The following is a 24727-nucleotide window of genomic DNA, read 5'->3' on the forward strand; positions in this document are numbered from 1 at the left end:
GGTCCGGCAATGCACTCTCAGGGGATACACGTTATGAAGAAAAGCAATGGAGTGGTTACCAAAAACTCGGGAACATGGTTTCCTTTGGGGGGGTTGGGGAGGAAAGGGTTTTGAAAGTGAGGAAGCATCTGGGGGCTCCTGGGGGGCTGGTGGTGTTCCAGCTCTTCCTCTGGGTGGTGATAACTTATGCGGGTGTTTGTTTTATGGCAATTCCTTGTACTGTCCGCTTGCTTTATGCATGTTTCTCTATGTGTGTTACATACCCCACTCACCCCCCCAAAAAAGATTTGAAAAAAACAATTCACTAGCACCTGTCCTTTACACTGCTAACGACAAAGGCTGCAACCTATTCTTTACTGCTTCCCCTCACTGCCCCAGACCCAGGCTCCTGATATGCCTTTCCCATGCCAGTTATATAATAACAGCCCATGATCATCCATGGATGCAAATGGATATTGGCAATAGTGGTGACTGGGGCAGATGATGTTTATTTCTGCAGCAAGATCTGAGCTCCTTTGTAGCCAACCAGAAGGCCGGTGGTAGTAGCGGCAGCGGTAATCCTCGGGCTGGTAGTCTTCTGCATGCATATGGACCCTGACTGGAACAAGGCTAGAATTTGCTAGTACGTCCTACTTTGACTTCCAGTAACGACTGGCTCCTGCTCAGCTTTAACTCTGCACGCATTTCAGCAGCAGGTATGGGTTTGCGAGTCTGAAGAAGGGAAGATATATCCTGTGCTCCATCAACCAGAGCCCCAAAGAACACCAGCCTTTAGAGGAAGGGCATATGAGAGGGGAACCCAAAGGAAACAAAAAGGAGCAGGCAGAAAGTGGTCACCGAGAAGCCTAAGAGGAGTGACATTTCAACAACTGTGGTCATGTTCGCATGCTGCCAAGTCATACAAGATGCAGATGGAATGAGCCCAATTCCCAGAGCTGTGATCTCCCTAATCTGCCATTTTCTATAAATTATGCACATTTGTACTAAAAATCCATTAGTCTGAATACTATTTTGAAAAATAGTTCTGGAAGGATGAACACAAGATGACTCACGGTGGTTATCTCTGGGGAGCAGGATGAGTTGAATGAAGGAAGGGCTTCTGAATTGTTCTAAATTTTTACAAGAAGCATTGATGCATCTGAAATTTTCAATGAGGAAGATAAATTAAAATAGGTATATGTTAACTCATACTAATGTAATGTTGGAAGAAAGGACCAGTAGCCCCTGATGATGGAAGGAGGGAAGAATCAGCTGGGCGTTGCCGATGGCAGATGGGGGATCCCTCAGGCTGAGGACCCAGGACGGACTGAGTGTCATGAAGAACAGACACTGGGAGGTGACTTGTCCCAGTAACTGTGCAGGAGGTATGGTCTTCACATGGGTGGAAGTACAATAGCAACCCTCAACTCTATGGTCAACTAATCTTCCACAAAGCAGGAAAGAATGTCCAATGGAAAAAAGACAGTCTCTTCAACAAATGGTGTTGGGAAAATTGGACAGCCACATGCCGAAGAATGAAACTGGACCATTTCCTTACACCACACACAAAAATAGACTCCAAATGGTTGAAAGACCTCAATGTGAGACAGGAGTCCATCAAAATCCTAAAGGAGAACACAGGCAGCAACTTCTTCCTAGAAACATCGCCAAAGGCAAGGGAAGCAAGGGCAAAAATGAACTATTGGGACTTCATCAAGATAAAAAGCTTTTGCACAGCAAAAGAAACAGTCAATAAAATCAAAAGACAACCGACAGAATGGGAGAAGATATTTGCAAATGACATATCAGATAAAGGGCTAGTATCCAAAATCTATAAAGAACTTATTAAACTCAACACCCAAAGAACAAATGATCCAATCAAGAAATGGGCAGAAGACATGAACAGACATTTTTACAAAGAAGACATCCAAATGGCCAACAGACACATGAAAAAGTGCTCAACATCGCTCGGCATCAGGGAAATCCAAATCAAAACCTCAATGAGATACCACCTCACACCAGTCAGAATGGCTAAAATTAACAAGTCAGAAAACGACAGATGTTGGTGGGGATGTGGAGAAAGGGGAACCCTCCTACACTGTTGGTGGGAATGCAAGCTGGTGCAGCCACTCTGGAAAACAGTATGGAGGTTCCTCAAAAAGTTGAAAATAGAGCTACCATGCGATCCAGCAATTGCACTACTGGGTATTTACCTCAAAGATACAAATGTAGGGATCCGAAGGGGTACGTGCACCCTGACGTTTATAGCAGCAATGTCCACAATAACCAAACTGTGGAAAGAACCAAGATGTCCATCGACAGATGAATGGATAAAGAGAATGTGGTATATATATACAATGGAATATTATGCAGCCATCAAAAGGAATGAAATCTTGCCATTTGCAATGACGTGGATGGAACTGGAGGGTGTTATGCTGAGCGAAATAAGTCAATCAGAGAAAGACATGTATCATATGACCTCACTGATATGAGGAATTCTTAATCTCAGGAAACAAAATGAGGGTTGGTAGAGTGGTGGGGGGTGGGAGGGATGGGGTGGCTGGGTGATAGACATTGGGAAGGGTATGTGCTATGGTGAGCGCTGTGAATTGTGTAAGACTGTTGAATCACAGACCTGTACCTCTGAAACAAAGAATACATTATATGTTTAAAAAAAAAAAAAAGAAGAAGATAGCAGGAGGGGAAGAATGAAGGGGGGGAAATCGGAGGGGGAGACGAACCATGAGAGACGATGGACTCTGAAAAACAAACTGAGGGTTCTAGACAAACTGAGGGTTCTAGAGGGGAGGGGGTGGGGGGATGGGTTAGCCTGGTGATGGGTATTAAAGAGTGTACGTTCTGCATGGAGCACTGGGTGTTATGCACAAACAATGAATCATGGAACACTACATCAAAAACTAACGATGTAATGTATGGTGATTAACATAACATAATAATAAAAAAAATACAATAGCAAGAGCGATGCTCCCTCAAGAGTTTTTCCAGCACAGCCAGTCTTGCAAAGTTGGGCAGGAAATACGGGCAAAGGGAGACGGTGACAATATTTGAGTTCCCACTGGCTCCTGAGGGCCAAGGCTTGGGATGCACTTGTGTTGAGCTCACTTTGGGAGCTCATCCCAAAAGCTCATCCCCAAGAGGCAATGGGAAATAGGAGGAAGCTGCTCCTCACCTACCTGCACTCACCCCCAGGCAAGGCATAGAGGTCCAAGAATGAACCCAGAGCAGAAAACAGAGGCCAGATGGAGGTAACAACAAAGGGTTAATGAATTAATTTTTTTTTTTTAAGATTTATTTATTTATTTGACAGAAAGAGACACAGCAAGAGAGGGAACACAAGCAGGGGGAGTGGGAGAGGGAGAGGCAGGCTTCCCACTGAGCAGGGAGCCCGATGCGGGGCTCGATCCCAGGACCCTGGGACCATGACCTGAGCCGAAAGCAGACGCTTAATGACTGAGCCACCCAGGCGCCCCCAACAAAGGGTTAAATTTAGCCAAACTGTATAAAATTTACCAGCCATCAGAAATCTTCATAGTGCCCTTCTTATCACCTCTTAACAAGCATCTATTGTATCTTTTGTTTTGTTTTTCAGTCTTTGCTAGCTCCATTGGCAAAAAGGACTTCATAACGCACAGGTCACATTGCATATCAATTGCTTGCTTCCTCAGGTCCTTGAGGGTGAGACTGTAACTTTCATCTTTGCATCCCAGGCAGGTCATTGGTCCTAGAATTAATGAATAAAAGTGCTGTGGCACTGTTGTTTTCTTTGTATTAAATATAAAGAGTTAAGTATTTTCCCCATTGGTGTAAGTACAGTAAAGTTTTGTGAATACGTGACCCATAGTAATGCAAATTCAGGTATAACATGATTGCCAGTTGGCTCCCATCATCACAGAAGGTTAATCCAGGTTATCTCATTAACATTGCAGTACATAACCCTGCATTTTATACAGTTGAATTGTTGGACCCACTTACAGCAGTAGGTAGTCCGACTTCCTAGTCTGAGATGCGTCCACTAGGGGGAGTCTCTAGGTCTGTGAGAGGGATCTAATAGCACAAAAGGGAGAGAATAATAATAATGTTTACCTTAAAAATAAAACTGTCAGTTATTTTACCAGAAAAAAAAAACGGTTTTATTTGGAGATGACAGAGAATTATGACTGGGAACATACAAGCCACAGCAAGACCACAGGCAAGTCCAACAAGCAAAGGAGAGGAACATTATTTTATGGAGAAGGAAGAGGAAGTTGGCAGGGTTTTGTTGTTGTTGTTGTTGTTGTTTTAAGTAGGCTCCATGCCCAGCATGGAGCCCCATGCAGGGCTTGAACTCCCAACCCTGAGATCAAGACCCGAGCTGAAATCAAGAGTAGGACGCTTAATGATTGAGCCACCCAGGCGCCCCTAGTGGGGGTTCTTTTAAAATAAATTCCAATGGAGAAAAGCAAGAATTGAGGGTGATGTCAGTTTCTCATTGGCTGAGTCGCAGGGGTGGCCCGTTTCTTGCAGGAGATGCAATGTGCATCTTTTCCCTGTTGGGGCCTGAAATTGACGATTCTTAAGGGGGTATTCTTCTATTGGGGTCTATAACTGACAATTCTTCCTGTAATTGACATTAAGTGGTATGGCTCCCCCTTCTAGCCTCTTGACTATAAGGAGGTTTCCCTTTATTACTTTTTACAGTGTCTTCGTCACGTCAGCCTGCGGTCAGCGGGCCAAAGCTACCTGCCATTATGTAAATACGGTTTTATTGCAACAGATCAGTGCTCATTCATTTACATTTTGTCTATAGAGGCTTTTGCACCACAGGGGCAGAGCTGAGTAGTTGTGGTAGAAACTTTATAGCCCCCAAAGCCAGAAAGATTTATTATCTGTTTCTTTACAGATAAAGCTTGCTGACCCCTGTTCTAGACCCTCCTCCAGAAATGGTCTAGAGCACTAGCCCATCTGAGAAGGAGTGACATCAGTGGGGTAGGGCGGTTTCACCATAACTGTATGAGGTAGGGGCTATTATTATCCCCACTTCACAGATGAGGAAACTGAGTCCTAGAGAGGTTAAACAGATTTCCCAGAGTCACAGAGGTGAACCCAGGGAGTCTGGTTCTAGAATCTGCCTGCTTAACGGCCACCTACAATGCCTCCTAAAAGTTCTCAGAAAGGGAAAACAAAAGCAAAAACAGCCAGCTGCCAGAGGGGAGGAGGGTGGGGGGATGAGCAAAATGGGTGAAGGGGAGTATGAGGTACAGGCTTCCAAGAAAGGTACAGTATAGGGAATATAGTCAATGGTTTCAAAATAATGTACAGTTGACAGATAGTAGCTACACTTATGAACAGAGCACAACCTATAGACCTGTTGAATAACCGTGTTGTACACCTGAAATTAATGGAACATTGTGCGTCATTTATACTTCAATAATAATACATTTAAAAGTGCTCAGAACCGTGTGTGGCACATGTTAAGAGCAATACAAGTGTTTGACAAATAAGGTAAACTTGCCCAGGGACACTGAGCCAATAAGTGAAATGGGATTTGAATCATCACAGTCTGGGCTCTAGAACTGTCACTCTTTTTTTTTTTTAATTTATTTATTTTTTATTTTTTTATTGTTATGTTAATCCCCATACATTACATCATTAGTTTCAGATGTAGTGTTCCATGATTCATTGTTTGTGCACGACACCCAGTGTTCCATGCAGAATGTGCCCTCTTTAATACCCATCACCAGGCTAACCCATCCTCCCACCCCCCTCCCCTCTAGAACCCTCAGTTTGTTTTTCAGAGTCCATCATCTCTCATGGTTCGTCTACCCCTCCGATTTTCCCCCCTTCATTCTTCCCCTCCTGCTATCTTCTTCTTCTTTTTTTTTTTTCTTAACATATATTGCATTGTTTCAGAGGTACAGATCTGAGATTCAACAGTCTTGCACAATTCACAGCGCTTACCAGAACACATACCCTCCCCAGTGTCCATCACCCAGTCACCCCATCCCTCCCACCCCATCCCCCACTCTAGCAACCCTCATTTTGTTTCCTGAGATTAAGAATTCCTCGTATCGGTGAGGTCATATGATACATGTCTTTCTCTGTTTGACTTATTTCGCTCAGCATAATACCCTCCAGTTCCATCCACGTCGTAGAACTGTCACTCTTAACCACTCACTACGAAACCCATGGTGGTAAAAAAAAAAAAATGTTTTTAAAGGTGTCATCTGAAAAGCAAGAGTCTCCCATCCCCTTCCCTGACCTCCGCTGCTACTGCTCAGAAGTCATCAGCATTGGGACACCTGGGTGGCTGAGTCGTTAAGCGTCTGCCTTCAGCTCAGGTCATGGTCCCAGGGTCCTGGGCTGGAGTCGCACGTCTGGCTCCCTGCTCAGCGGGAAGCCTGCTTCTCCCTCTCCCACTCCCCCTGCTTGTGTTCCCTCTCTCACTGTCTCTCCCTGTCAGATAAAAAAATAAATCTTTAAAAAAAAAAAAAAGTCATCAGCATCAACTGTTTCTTGGGTGTTCTCCATAAAAGTAAATACATGTATCCTTTGTGCTTTTTCAAATGGCTATTTTTAGAGGTTCAAAAAATAATAACTCAATGTCCAGTCCGTACCAGACTCTCTGTTAGGAGTGTGAGGAGTCTATCTAGAGAACTCAACATTGTTTCCATATGCACTGAAGGACTTATGTTCTCAACTGTGGGACAGAAACCAGTATAATTCTTGGTATCCAGAGAACTGAAATCAACCTCTTCAATGTTATCACCTTTAACTGATGCCCAAAGCATGATGCTTAAAATGCCTAAACTTAGAGGAGACTGCACAAAAATGACACATTAAAAATACAAATGCTTGTTTTATATTGCTGACACATGTTGGTTAAGGATAATTGGGCCCAAAGCAGGTTCAGAAAATATTTTTTTAATGCACTGGATTTACATGCTATGAATAAACTAGTTCTTCTTTTTTTTTTTTTTTAGATTTTATTTATTTATTTGACAGAGAGATAGCGAGAACAGGAACACAAGCAGGGGGAGTGGAAGAGGGAGAAGCAGGCTTCCCGCCGAACAGGGAGCCCGATGTGGGACTCGATCCCAGGATCCTGGGATCATGACCCGAGCCGAAGGCAGACGCTTAACGACTGAGCCACCCTGAATAAACTAGTTCTAAGCACTTCTTCAATGTGCGGCTTCAAGGAGGATGGGAATTGAGCTGCAAACTTTGGAAACTCTAGGGAAATATATTTGTCTATAATTGGCGTGGTATCAAAATGAAATTGTATTCAGCTTCTAGTAAGAGATCCAATTACCACAGATTAAACAATTTAGGGTTTACTCTCTGACCTAAAATGCTGGAACTGGTGTGGCACCTCCACAGGGTTATGTGGGATTCTGGCACCTTCTCTGATCCTTGGCATGTAACTTCAAACCTCAAGGTCAAGGTTGTTCAGGTTCACATTATGGCTATGGAGCTCATATGCTAAGGAGGCAGAAGAGGAAGAGATGAGAGGGATGTTCTTCCCCACTGAATATACCTCTTTTTTTTTTTTTTTTAAAGATTTTATTTATTTATTTGAGAGAGAGAGAATGAGAGAGAGAGAACACATGAGAGGGGGGAGGGTCAGAGGACGAAGCAGACTCCCTGCCGAGCAGGAAGCCCGATGTGGGACTCGATCCAGGGACTCCAGGATCATGACCTGAGCCGAAGGCAGTCGCTTAACCAACTGAGCCACCCAGGCGCCCCTGAATATACCTCTTTAAAGAGCTTTAAAGACCTACTCATTGGCCATTCTTAACTGCAAAGGAAACTTAGCTAAGCACTCTGCTACTCCAAATAAAATCAGCTTTCCGTGATTAAAGAAAGGGAGAATGGATAGGCTACAAGAGGCATTTAGCAGTCTCTGCCATGGGCACTCTCTCCAAGAAAAGATATCACTTTGCACAAAACTCTGCACTTCCCAAACTTATTGCCTCCCTAGAATCTCCCAGCTCTATAAATGACACCATCCTCCAACCAGGTGCTCAAGCCAAAAACCTATGAACCCATCTTAGATTCTTCTTTTACCTTACTAACCCCCATTCAAACCTTGAGCATGTTTTGTGGACTCTATCCTCACAATAGGTCCCATGCCTTCTCTCTTTTTTTTTTTTTTTAAGTAATCCCTACACTGAACGTGGGACTCAAGCTCATGACCCTGAGATGAAGAGTTGCACATTCTACCAACTGAGACAGCCAGGCACCCCTGTCCCACGCCTTTCTCAACCTAACCTCTGTTGTCCCCTCCTAGTCTAAGCCACCCTACTTACTATCTGGTCTTCCTGCTTCCACTCTTTTCTTCTTCTTCTTCTTTTTTTTTTTAATGGCATGTCCCTAGGAGTCCCCAGACCTGGGGAATCATCATCTCTAGAGAAGACCTGGGAAGCTGCATTTTTCATAAAACTTTGGGTAATTCTTCATCATCATCATCACTGTGGTGGTGGTGGTGGTAAAATACACATAACAGATATTTTACCATTTTAACCACTTTGAAGTTGACAATTCAATGGCATTATGTGCATTTGCAATGTTGTATAACCACCACTAACTAGTTTCAGAACTTTTTTCATCATGGAATGATGGAATGGAAATGGAAACCTCATACCCATGAAACAGTGAAAACCCATTCCCTAGGGACGCCTGGATGGCTCAGTCGGTTAAGTGTCTGCCTTCGGCTCAGGTCATGATCTCCCAGGTCCTGGGATCCAGTCCACCTTCCTGCTCAGCGGGGAGCCTGCTTCTCCCTCTGCTCGTGCTCTCTCTCAAATGGATAAATAAAATCTTAAACAGAAAAACAAAAAAACCATTCCCTCCTGCCCTCAGCCACAACTCTGCTTCCTTGTCCCTATGCATTTACCTATTCTGGACATTTCGTAGAAGGAATTATACAATCTATGGTCTTTTCAGGATGGCTCCTTTCACTCAGCACAGTGTTTTCAAGGTCGTGCATAGTGTTTTCAAGGTCGTGCATGTTGTGGCGGGTATCCATACTTCTCACCTTTGAATCCGGGAGGCCAGAAGGGGGAGCTTTCACACCATACCACAAGCCGTCAATCACAGGAAGGACCGTCAATTACAGACCCCCACAGAAGAACCCTCACTGGGAAAGAATCATCAGTTATAGTCCCCAACAGGAAAAGATGGACAGTGCATCTCCTTCGAGAAATCAACCACCCCTGCAACCCAGGCAGTGAGGAACCATCGTCACCCTCAACTCCTGCTTTTCTCCAAGTGACCTCCTTCCAGAAAAAGCCCACCCAGCTTCCTCCTCCTCTTCCATAAAAATAACATTCCTCTGCTCCGTTTGTTGGACTAGCCTACGTTTTTTTGCCAGAGCTTGCTTGTCCCAAATTGTAATTCCCTCCTATTCCCGAATAAACCTATTTTTGCTGGTAAAATAAACTTTCATTATTTAAAGATTAATTTATTTACGTAAGTAATCCCCACCCCCAACCTGGGGCTTGAACTCACAACCCCAAGATCAAGAGTCGCACACTCTACTGACTGAGCCAGCCAGACGCCCCTATAAATTTTTATTTTTTTAAAGATTTTATTTATTTATTTGACAGAGAGACACAGCAAAAGAGGGAACACAAGCAGAGGGAGTGGGAGAGGGAGAAGCAGGCCTCCCACGGAGCAGGGAGCCCGATGTGGGGCTCGATCCCAGGACCCTGAGATCATGACCTGAGCCGAAGGCAGACGCCCAACGACTGAGCCACTCAGGCGCCCTTAAATTTTTATTTTTAAGGTCAATATTACCTAGGATTAGAATTGCTGGGCCATATGGCAATTCTGTTTAAGTACTAAGGAGCTGTCAAACCCCACCTCTACTCCGCTCCCTTCTAATCCATTGTCACAGCAACCAAAGTGACGAATTTAAAATTTACAACACATCTTATTTCAGCCCCACTTAAAACTCTCCAATGGCTTCCTGTGTCACTTAGAAAAGAATCCAAACTTCATGCTGGCCTACGTAATACAGCGTCCACCTCTTTCAATGTATCTCTTAACTCTCTCTCCTCACTTACTGAACACCTTCTGTTCCCACCTCAGGACCTTTGTACTTGCTTTTCTTTCTGGCTGGAATGTTCTTCCTCTTGCCCAGTGCATGGCAGACATGATCTCAGCCTTCAGACCCCACCTCAAATATCACCTCCTTCACCAACCATCTTATCTAAACTAGCCCCACCCTAGCCTCAATCACTGCCTATAAAGTCACCCTGTTTTACTTTCTTTCAGCACTTATCTGTATTTGAACTTCACTTTTTGTGTATATTTACTTTTGGTTTTTGTCTTCCAGGACAAGAGCTCCATGGTAGTGGGCTCCTCTTGCTAATCTCTGTTAAACACCTGCTAGGCCTGACAGTGTTAATGAATATTAATAGTTAATGAAGTAATCGTTTGCTTGAGACGGAGTCTGAAAACACTGCTCAGAGTCAGGAGAGAGACTGGTAGGGGTTTTGATAAGAAGTTAAGATTTCAGTATTAACACAACTTGTGCCGGGAAGTGACAAGCAGATCTCTTAAGTATCGTAGGGGAGGACAGCTTTTCCTTTCTTCGCTTCTAAGTTCTTTGGCTGGTCTAACCATTAAGTTGACGTAAGACAGATTAACAGGAGAAAAACAAATGTAATTTTGTACGTACAAGAGATCATATAAAAATACGAGACTCAAAGAAATGACCAAAACAGGCAGTTTGGTATCTTTCAGACAAAGAAACAGTAAGTTTGTCAAGACGACAACACAAAGCAGTTTGGGCTCGGGATTAGCAAATTAATGAGGAAATAACAAGAGTTGTTTCTACAGCTTTATTGCCCCGTCTCTGGCGATAAGGATGCATCTCTCCTGCAGGTACGGGGCGGGGGATTCACTCCTGCTCTCAGGGGGATAGAGGAGGCTCAGGGTGTCCTTCTGGCACTCTTTGTTTCTTAAATAACTTTAATTCAAAATAATTAATATGCACAAGTGGCATATTTGGGGGTAGGCTGCCCTGAACCTTATCGATATCAAACTAGTATACACTGAAGTATAATTAGGAGAATTCATAGATAAAACTGGAAGAAAATCAAGGAGAATGTTTAATTAAAAGAAACACCTATGTGATTGGAAACCAACAATTTCACAATAGATAGAATGGCTTAACGATTAAGGGCAAGAACCATGGATTTCACCACTTACTAGCTACATGACCTTGAGAATAGAACTTCACATCCATAACGTGGGGTTAATAAAAATACCTAACTCATAGGTTTAGTGTAAGGATTAAATGACATGATGCTTGTGGAGGGCTTAGTCCAATAAGAAGTAGCCATAACTATTATGCTTTTATAGTTACAATTTAGTAAAAAAAAAGTATAACATTTCAAATGGTGTAGTTTAGAGCAATGCTATTAGAAAACTTTGGTCATCACTTAAAGAGAAATTTTAAGCGGTACCTGGGTGGCTCAGTCTGTTAAGCGTCCGGCTCTTGATTTCAGCTCAGGTCATGCATGATCTCAGGGCCATGAAATCGAGCCCCACGTCCAGCTCCCTGTTCAGCAGGGAGTCTGCTTGTCCCTCTTCCTCTTCTCCTCCCCCTGCTCTCCCAAATAAATAAATAAATAAATCTTTTAAAAAAGAGAGATCACTCTAAAACAATACAAAAATACTTAGACTTCATAAATTGTGGGAAACTATTTAAGAGTTTAAAGGAGAGGAGTTGACCCAATGAGACTCATTTTGTTTTAAAAGTTTAACCTCTTAGAACATTTGTCTTTATATGTTTATATAGATTTTTACACATAGGGTCATGCTGTACATATTGTCTTTCAACAACAAGTATTCTCTATATCATTTTAAGCAGATAAATACCATCTTGTTTTATGAACGTATTATATTACTTTTAACCAATCCCATTGTGGTGGCTTCATTCTGCTTCCACTTAGCTAAGTTGGGACTCCATATTTAAGAATTCCTTTCCCTCGTTGGCCATGAGCAAAATGGGTGCAAGCTTTGGCAACTGGAAGTGAAGAGACAGCCATTTGGACGCTCTGAAGGTGTATAGTTCCGTTGCCAGTTGGCCTACAGCGGCCCCAGCCACTGTGGGTGTCCTTTGGCTCCTCCAAATCCTGGGTCACGTGCCTGTGATGGGTGTCAGCTTCTCCTGCCAGTTACCCACATTATCAAGGTTGGAGACGGTAACACATGCAGGTTCCAGTTTGTCCTTGTAGGTTCCATGCTGTCCTCATGAGCTCCCGTTCATCTTTGCATTTTCCCACATCATGTGTATCTTTCCTTCCCAACTGCTGACCCTGCTGACTTCACACCCAACACCAGATTCAGAAAAGCCACCACCTTGCCCACTGGTTACCTTCCCACTGATTCCCTGCTCCCACAATAAATCTCTTATTCCATGTCACCCTTAGTGGTTCTGCTTCTCTGATCAAACAGTAACTGAACTCTGACCCACTCACTGGGCTCTCTGGGAAGCAAACACTGAGATGGAGTTAGGAGCACAGAGGTTTACTGGGAGTACCTGGGAGCATAAAATGGTGAGGATGCACTGGCCAGAGGGAACTCCAGACTGCGATCCATCTGGCAGAGCCCAGTGGGCAGTTCTGGAGCAAGACGTCCCGCTAAAGGACTCCCACAAATGAGCTAAATTCGCCTGGCTAGAATCTGTCAACTCCAGCAATCTATGCAGCTGAAGGTCAAGTTCCTTCTTTAAAGGAGACCCCTATGCTGCACCCCAGAACTGTAACCACCTACACAGTTACACGGTTGGTTGACTCGGGTTTTCCCTTTGTTATAAATAATACTTAGGTGAACGATCTGGTAGGTCAGTCTTACTGCACGTTCAAATTATTTACTTAGGATAAATTCCTAGAAATGAGTGTTCTGCATCAGAGAATATGGCCATTTTTAAGGCTTTTAATTTATAAAACCAAATCTGATCCTTAGAAGAATCATGGTTTCAATTAGAATTTAATCAGCATTGAAGCTGGACATCTTTACATGCTTTTGGATATTTCTTTTTAAAAATTTCTTGTTCATATCCTTGCCTCTATGATGTTCATCTTTTTCTAATGGATTTGAAAGAGCTTTTTTATATGTAAAAGATTTTAACCCTTTGTCTGATATACATGAGGCAAATAATTCTCCAGTTTGTCCTTTGTCTTTACATTTTTCTTCTTTTTCTTTAGAGATTTATTTATTTGAGAGAGAGAGAGAGAGCACGCAAGCGCTTGTGTTTGTGAGCAGGGGGAGGGGCAGAGGGAGAGGGAGAAAGAATCCTCCAGTGGACTCCCTGCTGAGCGCAGAGCCTGATCCAGCTAGATTCCAGGATTCTGAGATCATGATGAGCCGAAATCAAGAGTTGGAGGCTTAACAGACTGAGCCACCCAGGTACCCCTGTCTTTACATTTTTCGGTGTTGCTTTGGAGATATATAGAAATTTTAAATTTCTATATAATTAACACTATTAATATTTTCCTTGGTGATTATTCTTAGAAAAAGCCTTGGATATCTCAAGATTATATTAGTATTCATTTATGTCTTTTTTTCTAAGCCATTTATTATTTCATTTTACAATTTGATTTGGGAGGCTAATATACAAACATGTAATATGATATTATACTGTACTGGGTGTGTGTGTTTGTGTATATTTGTACTTTTTTTAAGATTTACTTATTTAGTTTAGACAGAGAACACAGTGGGGAGGGGCAGAGGGAGAGGGTGGGAGAGTCTCAAGCAGACCCTGGGCTGAGCACAGAACCCAAGGAGGGGTTCGATCTCATGACCCCAGATCACAGAGATCATGCCTGAGCCAAAACCAAGAGTCAGAGGCTTAACAGACTGTGCCACCCAGGTGCCCCTGTACTTTCTTTTTTTTTTTTTTTGTCCCATTGATATTTCTGTAACAGTATCCCAACTGTTTTGATTATTTTGGTTTCATGATAAATATTAACTATTTAACCTATATGCTTCACATGGAACCTATATGTTTAACATATAATTTAAATAGCATATGTTAACATATGAAACCAAAATAATGAAAACGTAGTTATGTTAGTTAACTATTAAATATAACTAATAGTTAAAATACTATGTTACATAGTATAAACATATACTCACCATTTTATGCTCCCAGGTACTCCCAGTATAAACATAACTATGTTTATTTTCAAACATATATAACTATAAAATATAACAAAGTTATATTCAATAGTTAACTATTTAACATAACTATGTTTTCATTATTTTGATTTCATGATAAATATTAACTAATATACAACTACTTAACTATGTTTTACTAATTTTTTTTTAAGATAGATTTATTTATTTATTTATTTATTTGACAGAGAGAGAGAGAGAGAGTGCGCGAGGGAACACAAGCAGGGGGAGTGGGAGAGGGAGAAGCAGGCTCCCCACCCTACCCCAGCAGGGAGCCCGATGCGGGGCTCGATCCCCGGACCCTGGGATCATGACGCAAGCCGAAGAAAGACGCCCAACGCCTGAGCCACCCAGGCGCCCCTGTTTTACTAATTTGCCTTTCAGGGCAGTGCGCCCCGGGGTCCCGCGGCTGTGTGTCTTGCTTCCGCAGCGTTTGGACGGAACAGACCCCACGACACCCCTTCTACCAGCCCCCGACCACCCTCCAACCCTTTTTCCAGTCGCAACGTCCGGAGCCAAGTTGTGAGCCAGCCTCTGCCTCCCGGACCAGCCAACACCCCACTCTGAGCCGCGAGCTCCCGGATTCCTCAGCATCGGGACACCGAGGTGGAGGCCGCCTCCGCCCGCCTGGCCCGCACGCACCTGCGGGCCTCCTACACCTACCTCGTCTGGGCTTCCGTTCCCACGGCGGCAGCGAGCACGTGGCCCTGCAGGGCCCGGGCCCCCTTCCTCCCGAGTTGGTGAGGAGCAGCCCAGGCGCCTCCTGAAGATGCAAAACCTGCGCGGCGGCCTCGCCCTCTTTCTCCCCGCGCGCAGACGCCCAGCAAGCCGCGAAGGTTCTGGAGAAGATCCGGAAGCAGGTGCGTTTGGCTCTGCGAGCGCCGGGTTCTGCCCGCGCACACTCCCACCCAGCTCTGTGACTCAAGCACCCTCCAGCACGACTGGAGGCCCCTGAAGGCCAGCAGGCTTTGAGGGGCCCCTCTGGCACCCCCCCCCACACACACACACACTAGGCAGCCTTTTAATGAACCTGGAGCCCTCTCCCCAGCCGTGGACCAAATGGAAACAAAGATTTTTGCAGAAAAAAAAAATCATTTCATGATAAATGTGAATTGCTAAAGGGTGAGGCCCATCTTAAAATTTAGGGTTTTTTCTTTTTCAAGTATTTATTTAAATTCCAGTTAGTTAACATACAGTGTAATATTAGTTTCAGGTGTAGAATTTACTAATTCATCACTTTCATACAACACCCAGTGCTCATCCCAAGTTCTCTCCTTAATCCCCATCACCCTTTTAACCCATCCCGTCGCCCACCTCCCCAGATTCCTTTTTCAAAAGGTCTAGTTCCCTTCCCTGGAAGATTATGCATCTGCGTGGCAAGTAAAAGGTGGTCTTACATTTTTTAATACTTCTCTGCTCCAGAGAGGGAGTCCGTATTCCCTCCACTTGTAGGCTCTATGACTGCTTTGTCCTGACACGTTTTGGCAGAAGTAATGTGCCAATGTCAGGCCCGGGCTTTCCCACGTTTGTCTCTCGGGACGCTGTCTGTGGGAGCCCCCAACAGTCAGGGCAGAAGCCTTCACATTGCTAGCTGGAGAACCCAGCCTTCCAGGTATCCCTACCAAGGTCCCAGACCTTGGAGTAAAGTCAAATCAGACCCTACAGACCGTCTGCCTGCTGTATACCACAGAAGAGGCTCAATCCACACCACAGGCAGCAGAAGAATTGCCCAGCTGAACCCTGGCCCATTCCCTGACCCACAAAATCACTGGTTCTAATAAAATGGTGGTTCCTTTAAGCTGCTAAGTTTAGGGTGATTTGCTGACACGGCAACAGATGACCAGGGTATCATGTGATAGGCAGTGGCTCCAGGTGAAAGGAGTAAACTTTCCCTCCCCATCAACCTCAGGTTGGGACGTGACTTGCTTTGGCCAGCGGTATCCAAGTAGACAAGTCATATGGCAGGTGCATGCCAAAACCTATCCGCGTTTCCTGCAGCAATTTTGCTTTGCATTCTGCCATGAGAATGGCATGTCCCTGACAGGGCTGCCCCTTGCGTCTGGGTCCTGCAGCATGTAGCCATGTGGAGCAGATGTCTGACAACATATAACATAGGCACCAAATAAACTCTCGCTGTTACAAGCCATCCAGGGCCTGTTCACTCCCGCAGTCACACTTAGAATCTAATACACTGCATGGCTGTTTTTTCTCTCCCCTTTTATCAGTATTAGGAAAACCCATTTCCCATGACGGAATCTGAAAATGTCAGATACTCATTTGTTCAGCCTCCCTCACAGCTAGAGGTGTTCTTGTTCTGACCAGTGACAAGTGATGGGTAGTCAGTGACGGGAGTATACTTCTGGAAAAGATTGTCCTCAATGACCGGGAGAGGGATATGAAAGGAGTTACCTTTAGCTGCCTTGGCCATCCACTCAGACACCTGTTCTTGACACTGCTCCCATAAGGATGTGATGGCTACAGCCACAGCAGCCATCTTGTAAACATGAGGCAACAAACTGGAGAAATAAAAGCCAATATACTGAGGAATGAAAGGATAAAAGATCTTTGATCCTTGATAAAATCGTTGAACCCCTCAACAATCTAGGACTGTCTACCACCAAAAACATCTTATAATGTGAGAGAATTGTCTTAGTTGTTTAAGGCACTGTTAGTTGGGAATTCTGTTATTTGTAGCCCCAAAAACCCAACTCGTATATAGATTTTTGTTGGTTTTGTAACTGCATTCTGATTTTCCTTTAGGAGATCAACAGACTACAACACACACACACACACACACACACACACACACACACACACACACACGCTGCATTTGGTCCAGGTGAGATTGCACTCTCCAGTTCCTGGGGTGAGCACATGACCAGGTCTGGCGAATCAGAGTGGCCCATCCACCTGGCCATAGTGAGTAAGCTGAAGATCTCTTCTGGGACATTGGGCCGAACTGTCAGGGAAGAGAGGCTCTCTCTTTATTGGGATTGCCGCTTAGGAATTAAAGCAACACTGAGGAGAGCAGAGTTGAGGAATGGAAAGACTAATTTCTGATGGTATTATTGAGCTTTTGAGACTCTCCTTTGTCTGGTCTATCTACCTTTGGACTTTTCTTTCAGTTATGTGAACCAATAAATTCCTATTCTTTCATAAACCGGTTAACAATGGGAAGAATCCTGACTGATACAGACCAGAGTCCTAGTTTACATACGGGGCCAAAGGGCCTCAGCTGAAGTAAAGCAGGGTTTGGAGGGGAGGGTGCTGGGGGGGGCAGCAAGCTATGGAAGGACGAGATGTGACAACTCCACGAGGTGGCTGCTCGCGTCTGTCTCACAGATAACAGAGGCACTGAAGAGCAAAGCGACTTACCCAAGGTCGTACAGTGAGTAATTAATTAGAAGGGCGCAGATTCAATTGCAGACCTAATAAAACTCCAAAACTCAAGCCATTCCTACTGAGCCACACTGATTTGCAGGGTAGGTCTTTAACCAGAAACCAAGCCCGTATATTGCCTCTCAGACATCAAGAGAGTTTTATTGGTGTTGGCTGGGTGGGGCTGAGGACAACCCAGAGTTTCCTTGTATTTGAGAGTCACGTTCAAGATTCTTTTCTTAACTGTCTTCCTGATCAGTTAAGAAGAGGCCATAATTAGATCTATCCAACATAACTACCTAGGTCCTTCTACTTGCTTCCCTTCCCAGGGCTCCCTACACACCGTCTCCCGTTCAGTCACCTTGGCGAGGAATGGAGCTCCCTCAGGAACTCTCATCTTTTCTTCAGGATATGTAGATGGTACATGGGTCCGGAAAATTCCAGGTCAGCTAAACCCCTTCAAAGTATCCCTGGTGGCATCAGCTGGGACAGGTCCAGTGCCTGCCCCACACCCCTCAAGTGAGGATCCCAAGCACAAGCCTGGAGCTGCTTCCAGCCCCTCCCAGAGGACTCTGCCAGCAGAAAGCTGTTGCTCATAACATCTCCAGCTCTATAATGAATCATCCATCATAACGCCCTGCTACTTTTCCCTGGACTTGACCTTGTGAGTTGACTCCATTTCCATGGCCAACCTCTTACCAAACCCAATCTGACCAGCAGCCAGCCTGAGGACCAGGGTATCTAGCTCACTGTTGGCTGCCTCCAATCTGTCCCGGCAGGAGGCAAGCTCTTCCCAGGATTTCTTGGTCATAGTGCCCTTCAGCGGGGGGGGTTCCCACAGTGTAGGGAACACACAACTCATGTACACAGGATGATGTCTGGTAGTAACCTCTCAGTTTTAAATAACATCCTTGAATCACGCAAAGCAAAGGTCATTTCCTTCAATTCTTCCTCCATCCTTCAGGTCACCAAAGAGAAGCTCTCTTTGGTGCAGATTTGTTTTTACAACTCCTCAACACTTGCTAGTCTCCCTTTTTGACACTTTTTTGGGGGGGGTGTTCTTTGTACTGCTTTTGTACAGTTATTTATGGCAATTGGTGCTGGTTTCTAATTTACAGTGGTGATATTCAGTTTCCTTTATAAGCTCAAATATATCCACTTTAAATGAGTCTGTTTACAGGCAAATAATGAGCGAATAATGACCCAGAGCCTAGGTGCTGTGGCAAGACTGAGGATGGTAAGCAAATCGCTTCAATTCAGCCCCTGCTGCTCACAGCACAGGGTCTCCCCACAGGTGTCACCACGCTCCCCCCCACTTCAATGAACGTATCCACAGGCAACACTGTCCAAGTCGCTATCGAGAGGGTAAGGGACACACAGCTTCTGCGACCCCAGCCAGACTGATGCCCCTCCGTCCTGCATGACAAGTCTCCAACCTCCTGAGCTTGGGCTGGATCAGGGGGCTTTCATGCTAATGGGGCGGGCGGGGGGACAGTTTGCTCCTCCATCCACCAGAATAAGGAGTAGAGTCTTGGGGATCCCCTGGTACTGGAGGACCCAGTAGCAATGACCACTGACACGGAGCGGGTGTGGGCGGGAATGGCTGGGAGGCCCTCCCGAGAGCCTGTAGGCCAAGGGACTGCTCGGTGTTTTATGGATGTTGGAGAACTTCTTATGGAGAGCTGTCACTAGGGGTCTGGCCAGAAGCTTTCGGTAAGTGTTTCTAAAAGTCTGGTCCTTCAACCTCCAACATCAGAATCATGTACTAAAAATATAGATTTCCCTGTAGACTCAGGAGCTCTCAAATGGGGCCAAAGAGTCTGAATTTTTTTTAAGTAATCTCTATGCTCAGCATGGGGCTTGAACTCATGATCTTGAGATCAAGAGTCACATGCTCTACCAAGAGAGGCAACCAGGTATCCCCCCCCTTTTTTTAATTTGAGGTCTAAACTTTAATCAGATATAAAATACCATCAGGAAACATGTCAGTTACAGAAAGACAAATATTGCATGATTCCTCTTATGTGAAGCATCTAAAAGAGTCAAATGCATAGAAGTAGATAATAGAACGGTCTTTGGCAAGAGGGGGGCGATAAGGGAAGCTGTTGTTCAATGGGTATAAAGGTACAGTTATCCAAGATGAGTAAGTTCCAGAGATCTTCTTTACAGCACTGTGCCTATAGTTAACAATTTGGTGTTGTACACTTAAAAACGTGTTAAGCCAGGGGCGCCTGGGTGGCTCAGTGGGTTAGGCGTCTGCCCTCAGCTCAGGTTGTGATCTCGGGGTCCTGGAATCAAGCCCCGCATTGGGCTCCCTGCTCAGCAGGGAGTCTACTTCTCCCTCTCCCTTTGCCCCTCCCCCCTCTCATTCTCTCTCTCTCTCTCTCTCTCAAATAAATAAATAAAATCCTTAAAAAAATTTGTTAAGCCAGTAGATCTCATGTTAAGTGTTCTAAACACACACACACACACACACACACACACACAAGTACCAGAGTGATACAAGGAAATTTTTGGAGATGATGGATGTTTATTACTTGATCATGGCGATGGTAACATGAGTGTATACCTATGTCCAAACTCATCACATTGTATATATCAATTATGTGCAGTTCTTTGCACACCTATTACGATACAATAAAGCTGGGGTAAAATGGAAGCCACCAACACATACAGGAATGGTGAATGCTGAGCAGGTGGTGTGCTGCTAAATGTTTAACAACAGGCTCTCCTAAGCAGAAAAGCCCTGGTCTATTGCATTTGCCAATGTCCTTGGTGTAAATATCCCCGCCACAGCCAACCCAAGCTACCAACGTAACATCACTGAAAGCCCAGACGGAAGCCAGAAGCATGCTTGACTCCCATGTGTTGACATAAGGCAGCTCCAGGACAGCGCTGGTAGGCGAGAATGGGCAGAGCACGAACGGCATCTCCCATAGGCACAGCGAGAGCATTTTGCTGTAGACATAAGATCTCACAACTTTATGCGACTTTTACCCTCTATTCTGTGATATAGCAATGTTTGAACATCTTACCGTGAAAAAATGGAATTATTCTCCAAGTCTTTGAATAATGTCATGTCCTCGGAAAGTATGTCTTGTTTATTACTTTTATATCATCTGTGCCCCCACCTGCCCACCCCCATCCCCCTGGCGTGCACCCACAGAATCGGTGAAAACCCATTTAAAAAGTCAGACTTCAAGAATTCCTCCCCCCCCACCGCCCCACAGTTGGGTCAACCTAACAGTAATGGATATCTCTTGTTTTGCCCAACTGGCATCATTCCCCTTTTTTCTGATAATGACACCTCATTTTCCTGTAAACAGCTACTCCTTACCCCACCCTGAGTGCTCAGGCTTTAGCAGTTAGCACATGACACAGGCTGGGTCAGTTGGAGCACTCCATTCCCTTGGAGCTAGGGACAAGAACCCACTCAGGCCAATGCCACCCTTAGCTCGGAATTACTAAAAAAGGAAATCCCTTCCCACTGGATTACTAGGCTAGTAGGATGGAAGCCTGGAGCTTCTGGTGGCCATCCTCCACCATGGGGAAAGAGCCCTCCTGAGAATAAAGCTGACACAAAAGAAAGCCGATTGAGAAATGAATCACTGAGTCCTGATAGCATTGTGTGAGCACTTTGAATCTAACTGTGCCTGAGGGCACTTCCAGACTTTTCCAGCATTCTAAAGACACTTTCAAACTTTTTAATTACATGAGCCCATAAAATCCCTTTTTTACTCAAGGCACTATAAGTTGGGTTTTCAGTCGCTGGCAACCGGAAGATTGCTGGCTGATTGACAAATCTGAGATCGAATGAGCTAGACTTTATTTAGTACACGCCCTTCTGGCTTTCTCTCCTTGGTCCTAAATAGAGTTTAGCATAGACACAAAAATACAGTTTATGGGGGCCCTGCCCCTTGGGGGGCTGAAGATAAATCCCAGGCTGAACTGGTCTGTGTAAGCTAGTCAAAGGCACAAAGGGGGTCACTTCAGGATCCGGATGCTCATTTTCTGCTCGATGTTCATCTTCTCTAAGGACTGGTGGGGGGAGATGGGAGGTAGTCAAGAGTTCAGTCCTCTAGGCTTCCAACCACCTCTCCCATCCCCAAAGCCCCACCTTTCCTTGGCGACCCGGATCCTTCTGCCCACCTCCTTCCACCTTCCTTTCCCATGTCCATCTGTCCTAGGGACTCGTGATGTCAACTCCCCAGGCCCCAAGGCATTCTGACCTTGGTGAACTCCAGGAAGGACACGGCCCCATCCCCATCTTCGTCTGCTTCCTGCACCGTGCGGTCCGCGATGCTCTCCAACTGCTCTTCTGTCACCTGCACCCCAACCATCAGCCGAAGGACCTGGGAGGCGTGGAAGGGGACAGCCATAAAGAAGAGGTACTAGCCCCATCCCCCAAATTTTGCCCACATCATCCCAAATGGTATTACCCATTCTGTAATCTCTCCCTCATCCATTTTTTTTCACTCTCCACCATATTCCCCCAATAATTTCCCCCACTACTTCTCCATTCAAACCCCCATCTGTCTCTCTTCACACTCACCTCAACAATATGCCCAAACTCATTACCCAACCCCAAATCTTATAACCCAACCTCCCTCCATCCCCCACCTCACCCCCCACCTCATCCTCCCACTATTCCCCATTCCACCCGCCCCCACTTCATCATATCTAAGGCAGAGTTTCTGAATCTCAGCACTCTTGACATTTGGGGCCAGGTAACTCCTTGTGGGAGGAAAGGGGGCTATCCTGTGTATTGAAAGATGTTTAGCAGCATTTTTGACTTCTACCCACCAGATGCTGGTAGTGCTGCCCCCTCCCCCAGCTGTGAAAACCAAAAATGTCTCTAGATATCACCAGTGGCATTCAGGAGGCAAAATCACCCCCAGTTAAGAAGTTAAGATCTATTTCCAACCTCACACCCAACTCTTCCCCATTCCATTTCCCAACTAAACCCCACCCAGGCGGGAGTCCCACTTAATACCCCAGTGGTCTGCACCCTCATTGGCCAGTCATCCATCCCATCCCCCCACAACCTTTCCCTTCAACCACCCACACTTCACACATCACATCTCTTGTCCTTGCGTTTTTCTAACCTGTAGCATCTCATGCCTGGAGATCTTTCCATCTCGATCCAGGTCATAGAGCTGAAATGCGACTGGAAGAGAATGGAGGGAGAAGGGAAGGTGGGTCTTCTCTGGTTCTCTTCCAGCAGAAGGTCACCCTGGAGGTGTGGGGGAGGTCATCTAGAGGCTCCCGAAGAGAGGGAGGTGCCTGGAGCCTCTCCCTGGTGCGGTATATCTAGGGTCTCACTTGGGGAGGGGGACCCCACAAACTCACACCGAAGTTTGTTCATTCTGCTGTTGAGGGGTTCAGGTTCCTTGGGGTCTCGCATGCCTGGGTCCTCATCATCCACAGGTCGAAAATGAGCCAGGACTCTGACAAAGCCTGGGAAATCCACTCGCAGGTTCCTGCGGGGAAGGGAGCAGAGGCAGTGGTCACCCTCTGCCTCTGTGCCTAACTCTCCCCCAAGCCCCAACCCCCGGGGGGCCTCACCCGTCAGGGAAGAAGCTGTCTATAATGCGCTCTCCCAGGGGGTTCACGGCCAGCGCCCCAATCTCCTGCAGATCCACGCGGCTGTCAGGTCAAAGTTCAAAAGGGGGCAGGTAGGGCAAAGACGGGAGACGGAGGGTTACAGAGGGGAATGGGCCCAGAGAGACAGGTGGCAGGTCCTGAAGCCAGCGCCCCCTCACCTCAGGTAGCCCTTCTTGTTCCTGTCCAGTGCCCGAAACCGGTGGTAGAGGCGGAGCAGACTGGCCTGCGAGACTGCGGGACGGAAGGCGGAAGGGTGACACGGCCGCGGGCGCGGGGGACGCGCGGCGGGACCCTCCCCTGGCGACCCCGGGCTGCGGGCGGGGGACAGGAGCCCGCTGGAGGGGACGCCCGCCGGGGACCTGGGGCCCGCGCGGCGGGGCTGCAGGGGGCGTGACGACGCGCTCCCGCGGGGGGGACCGAGCCACCAGTGCCAGCCCCCTCCCCCCTCCCGCCCCACCCCGCCCTGCCGGGCTCGAGGACACCTGGCTGCCCGGCTCCACCGGACCTGGACGCCGGGAGCCCCGGGTTCCCGCTCCCCCCACGCGGGGCGCTCCCTGGAGCCAGCCCCCCTCCGGACCCCCCGCGTCCCCGGGTCCGAGCCCCGCGCCCCGCTCACAGCCCGTCTCCCGCCGGATGCTGTCCCCGTCGGGAATGCGCGCAGCGTGGGAGCCGCGGGAGCCCATGGCTGCACCGGCTGAGCCGCCCGGCCCCGCGTGCTCGCCTCCCGCTCCCGGGCGCGGCCGCCCCAGTGGCCCCAGGGCCGAAGGCCGCAGGCCTGGCGCCGAGCCAGGCTCGGGAACCCCTGCGTGCCTCGCCTCCCACCCGCGACCCGGGCGAACAGAGAACAATGCCCAGGGTGGCGGGGTCAGAGGGGCGGCGCGAACAACGGGGCGTTTCATCCCGAGATGGTGAGGTCGCCTGCGCCCCGCCTGCCCCACGCCCGCCCGCCCTGCGTTCTCACGCCGCGGGACAACCGACCCACTTCCCCGCACCCCCGGCGGGGTCCCTGCTCCCGGCTCCCGGTGAGTAAGGCTGGGGTCCTGACCTTATCGTCCAGAGACGGAATCCACATCCTTCTGGGAAGGGGGCCGGGTGGTGGGCAGGGGAGCTGGACCCCTTGGTCCCAATCCCCGAATGGCCCAGCCTGGGGTCCCTTCCCCAGGCAGGAGGGTGCAGAAGGAGAGGCATTGAAGGACACCCCCAAGAAGGGTGGAGTGGGGAGGGTCGTGAGCGGTAGAGAGGAGGCTGGGTTGAGTGGAGGGATCACTGGATTTGGAAGGATGTGGATTGGAATCCCAGCTATGCGATTAACCCTGGACAAGTCGGTATGACTTGGCTTCATCTCTTGTTTCGTCCACATAGTGTAATTGTTGGGGTTTAATTGAGTCAGTGCTTAAAAATCAGGAGATTTAATGAGAAATCCAGTCCCCAGCTTCTGAGAAATCGACAGTGCAGACACCACCAGACCCCCGTTCATGCCTGGCACACCTGGTTGTACCTGGGGAACAGGTGTCACGTGTAAATAGGGCATCGCCGCCTGTCCAGTGGCCCCAGTCCCCACCCAGCTCAGTTCCCTTCC

The 24727-nt window shown here is 46.8% G+C and overlaps 1 protein-coding gene across 1 annotated transcript; it reads right to left on the reverse strand.

The window, feature by feature from the left end:
• Positions 1–20054: 20054 nt before the first annotated feature.
• CHP2 (calcineurin like EF-hand protein 2) lies at positions 20055–23995 on the reverse strand. Its single transcript, XM_036111160.2, has 7 exons — positions 23765–23995; positions 23307–23379; positions 23110–23190; positions 22894–23024; positions 22650–22711; positions 21774–21896; positions 20055–21582 (listed from the first exon to the last, which is right to left on the reverse strand). The coding sequence occupies exons 1-7, from the start codon at positions 23829–23831 to the stop codon at positions 21529–21531; spliced, it is 591 nt and encodes a 196-aa protein (XP_035967053.1). The 5' UTR covers positions 23832–23995; the 3' UTR covers positions 20055–21528.
• Positions 23996–24727: the final 732 nt, after the last annotated feature.

The sequence above is a fragment of the Halichoerus grypus genome, chromosome 6 (assembly GCF_964656455.1).
Source record: "Halichoerus grypus chromosome 6, mHalGry1.hap1.1, whole genome shotgun sequence".
NCBI classification, from domain to species: Eukaryota; Metazoa; Chordata; class Mammalia; order Carnivora; family Phocidae; genus Halichoerus; species Halichoerus grypus.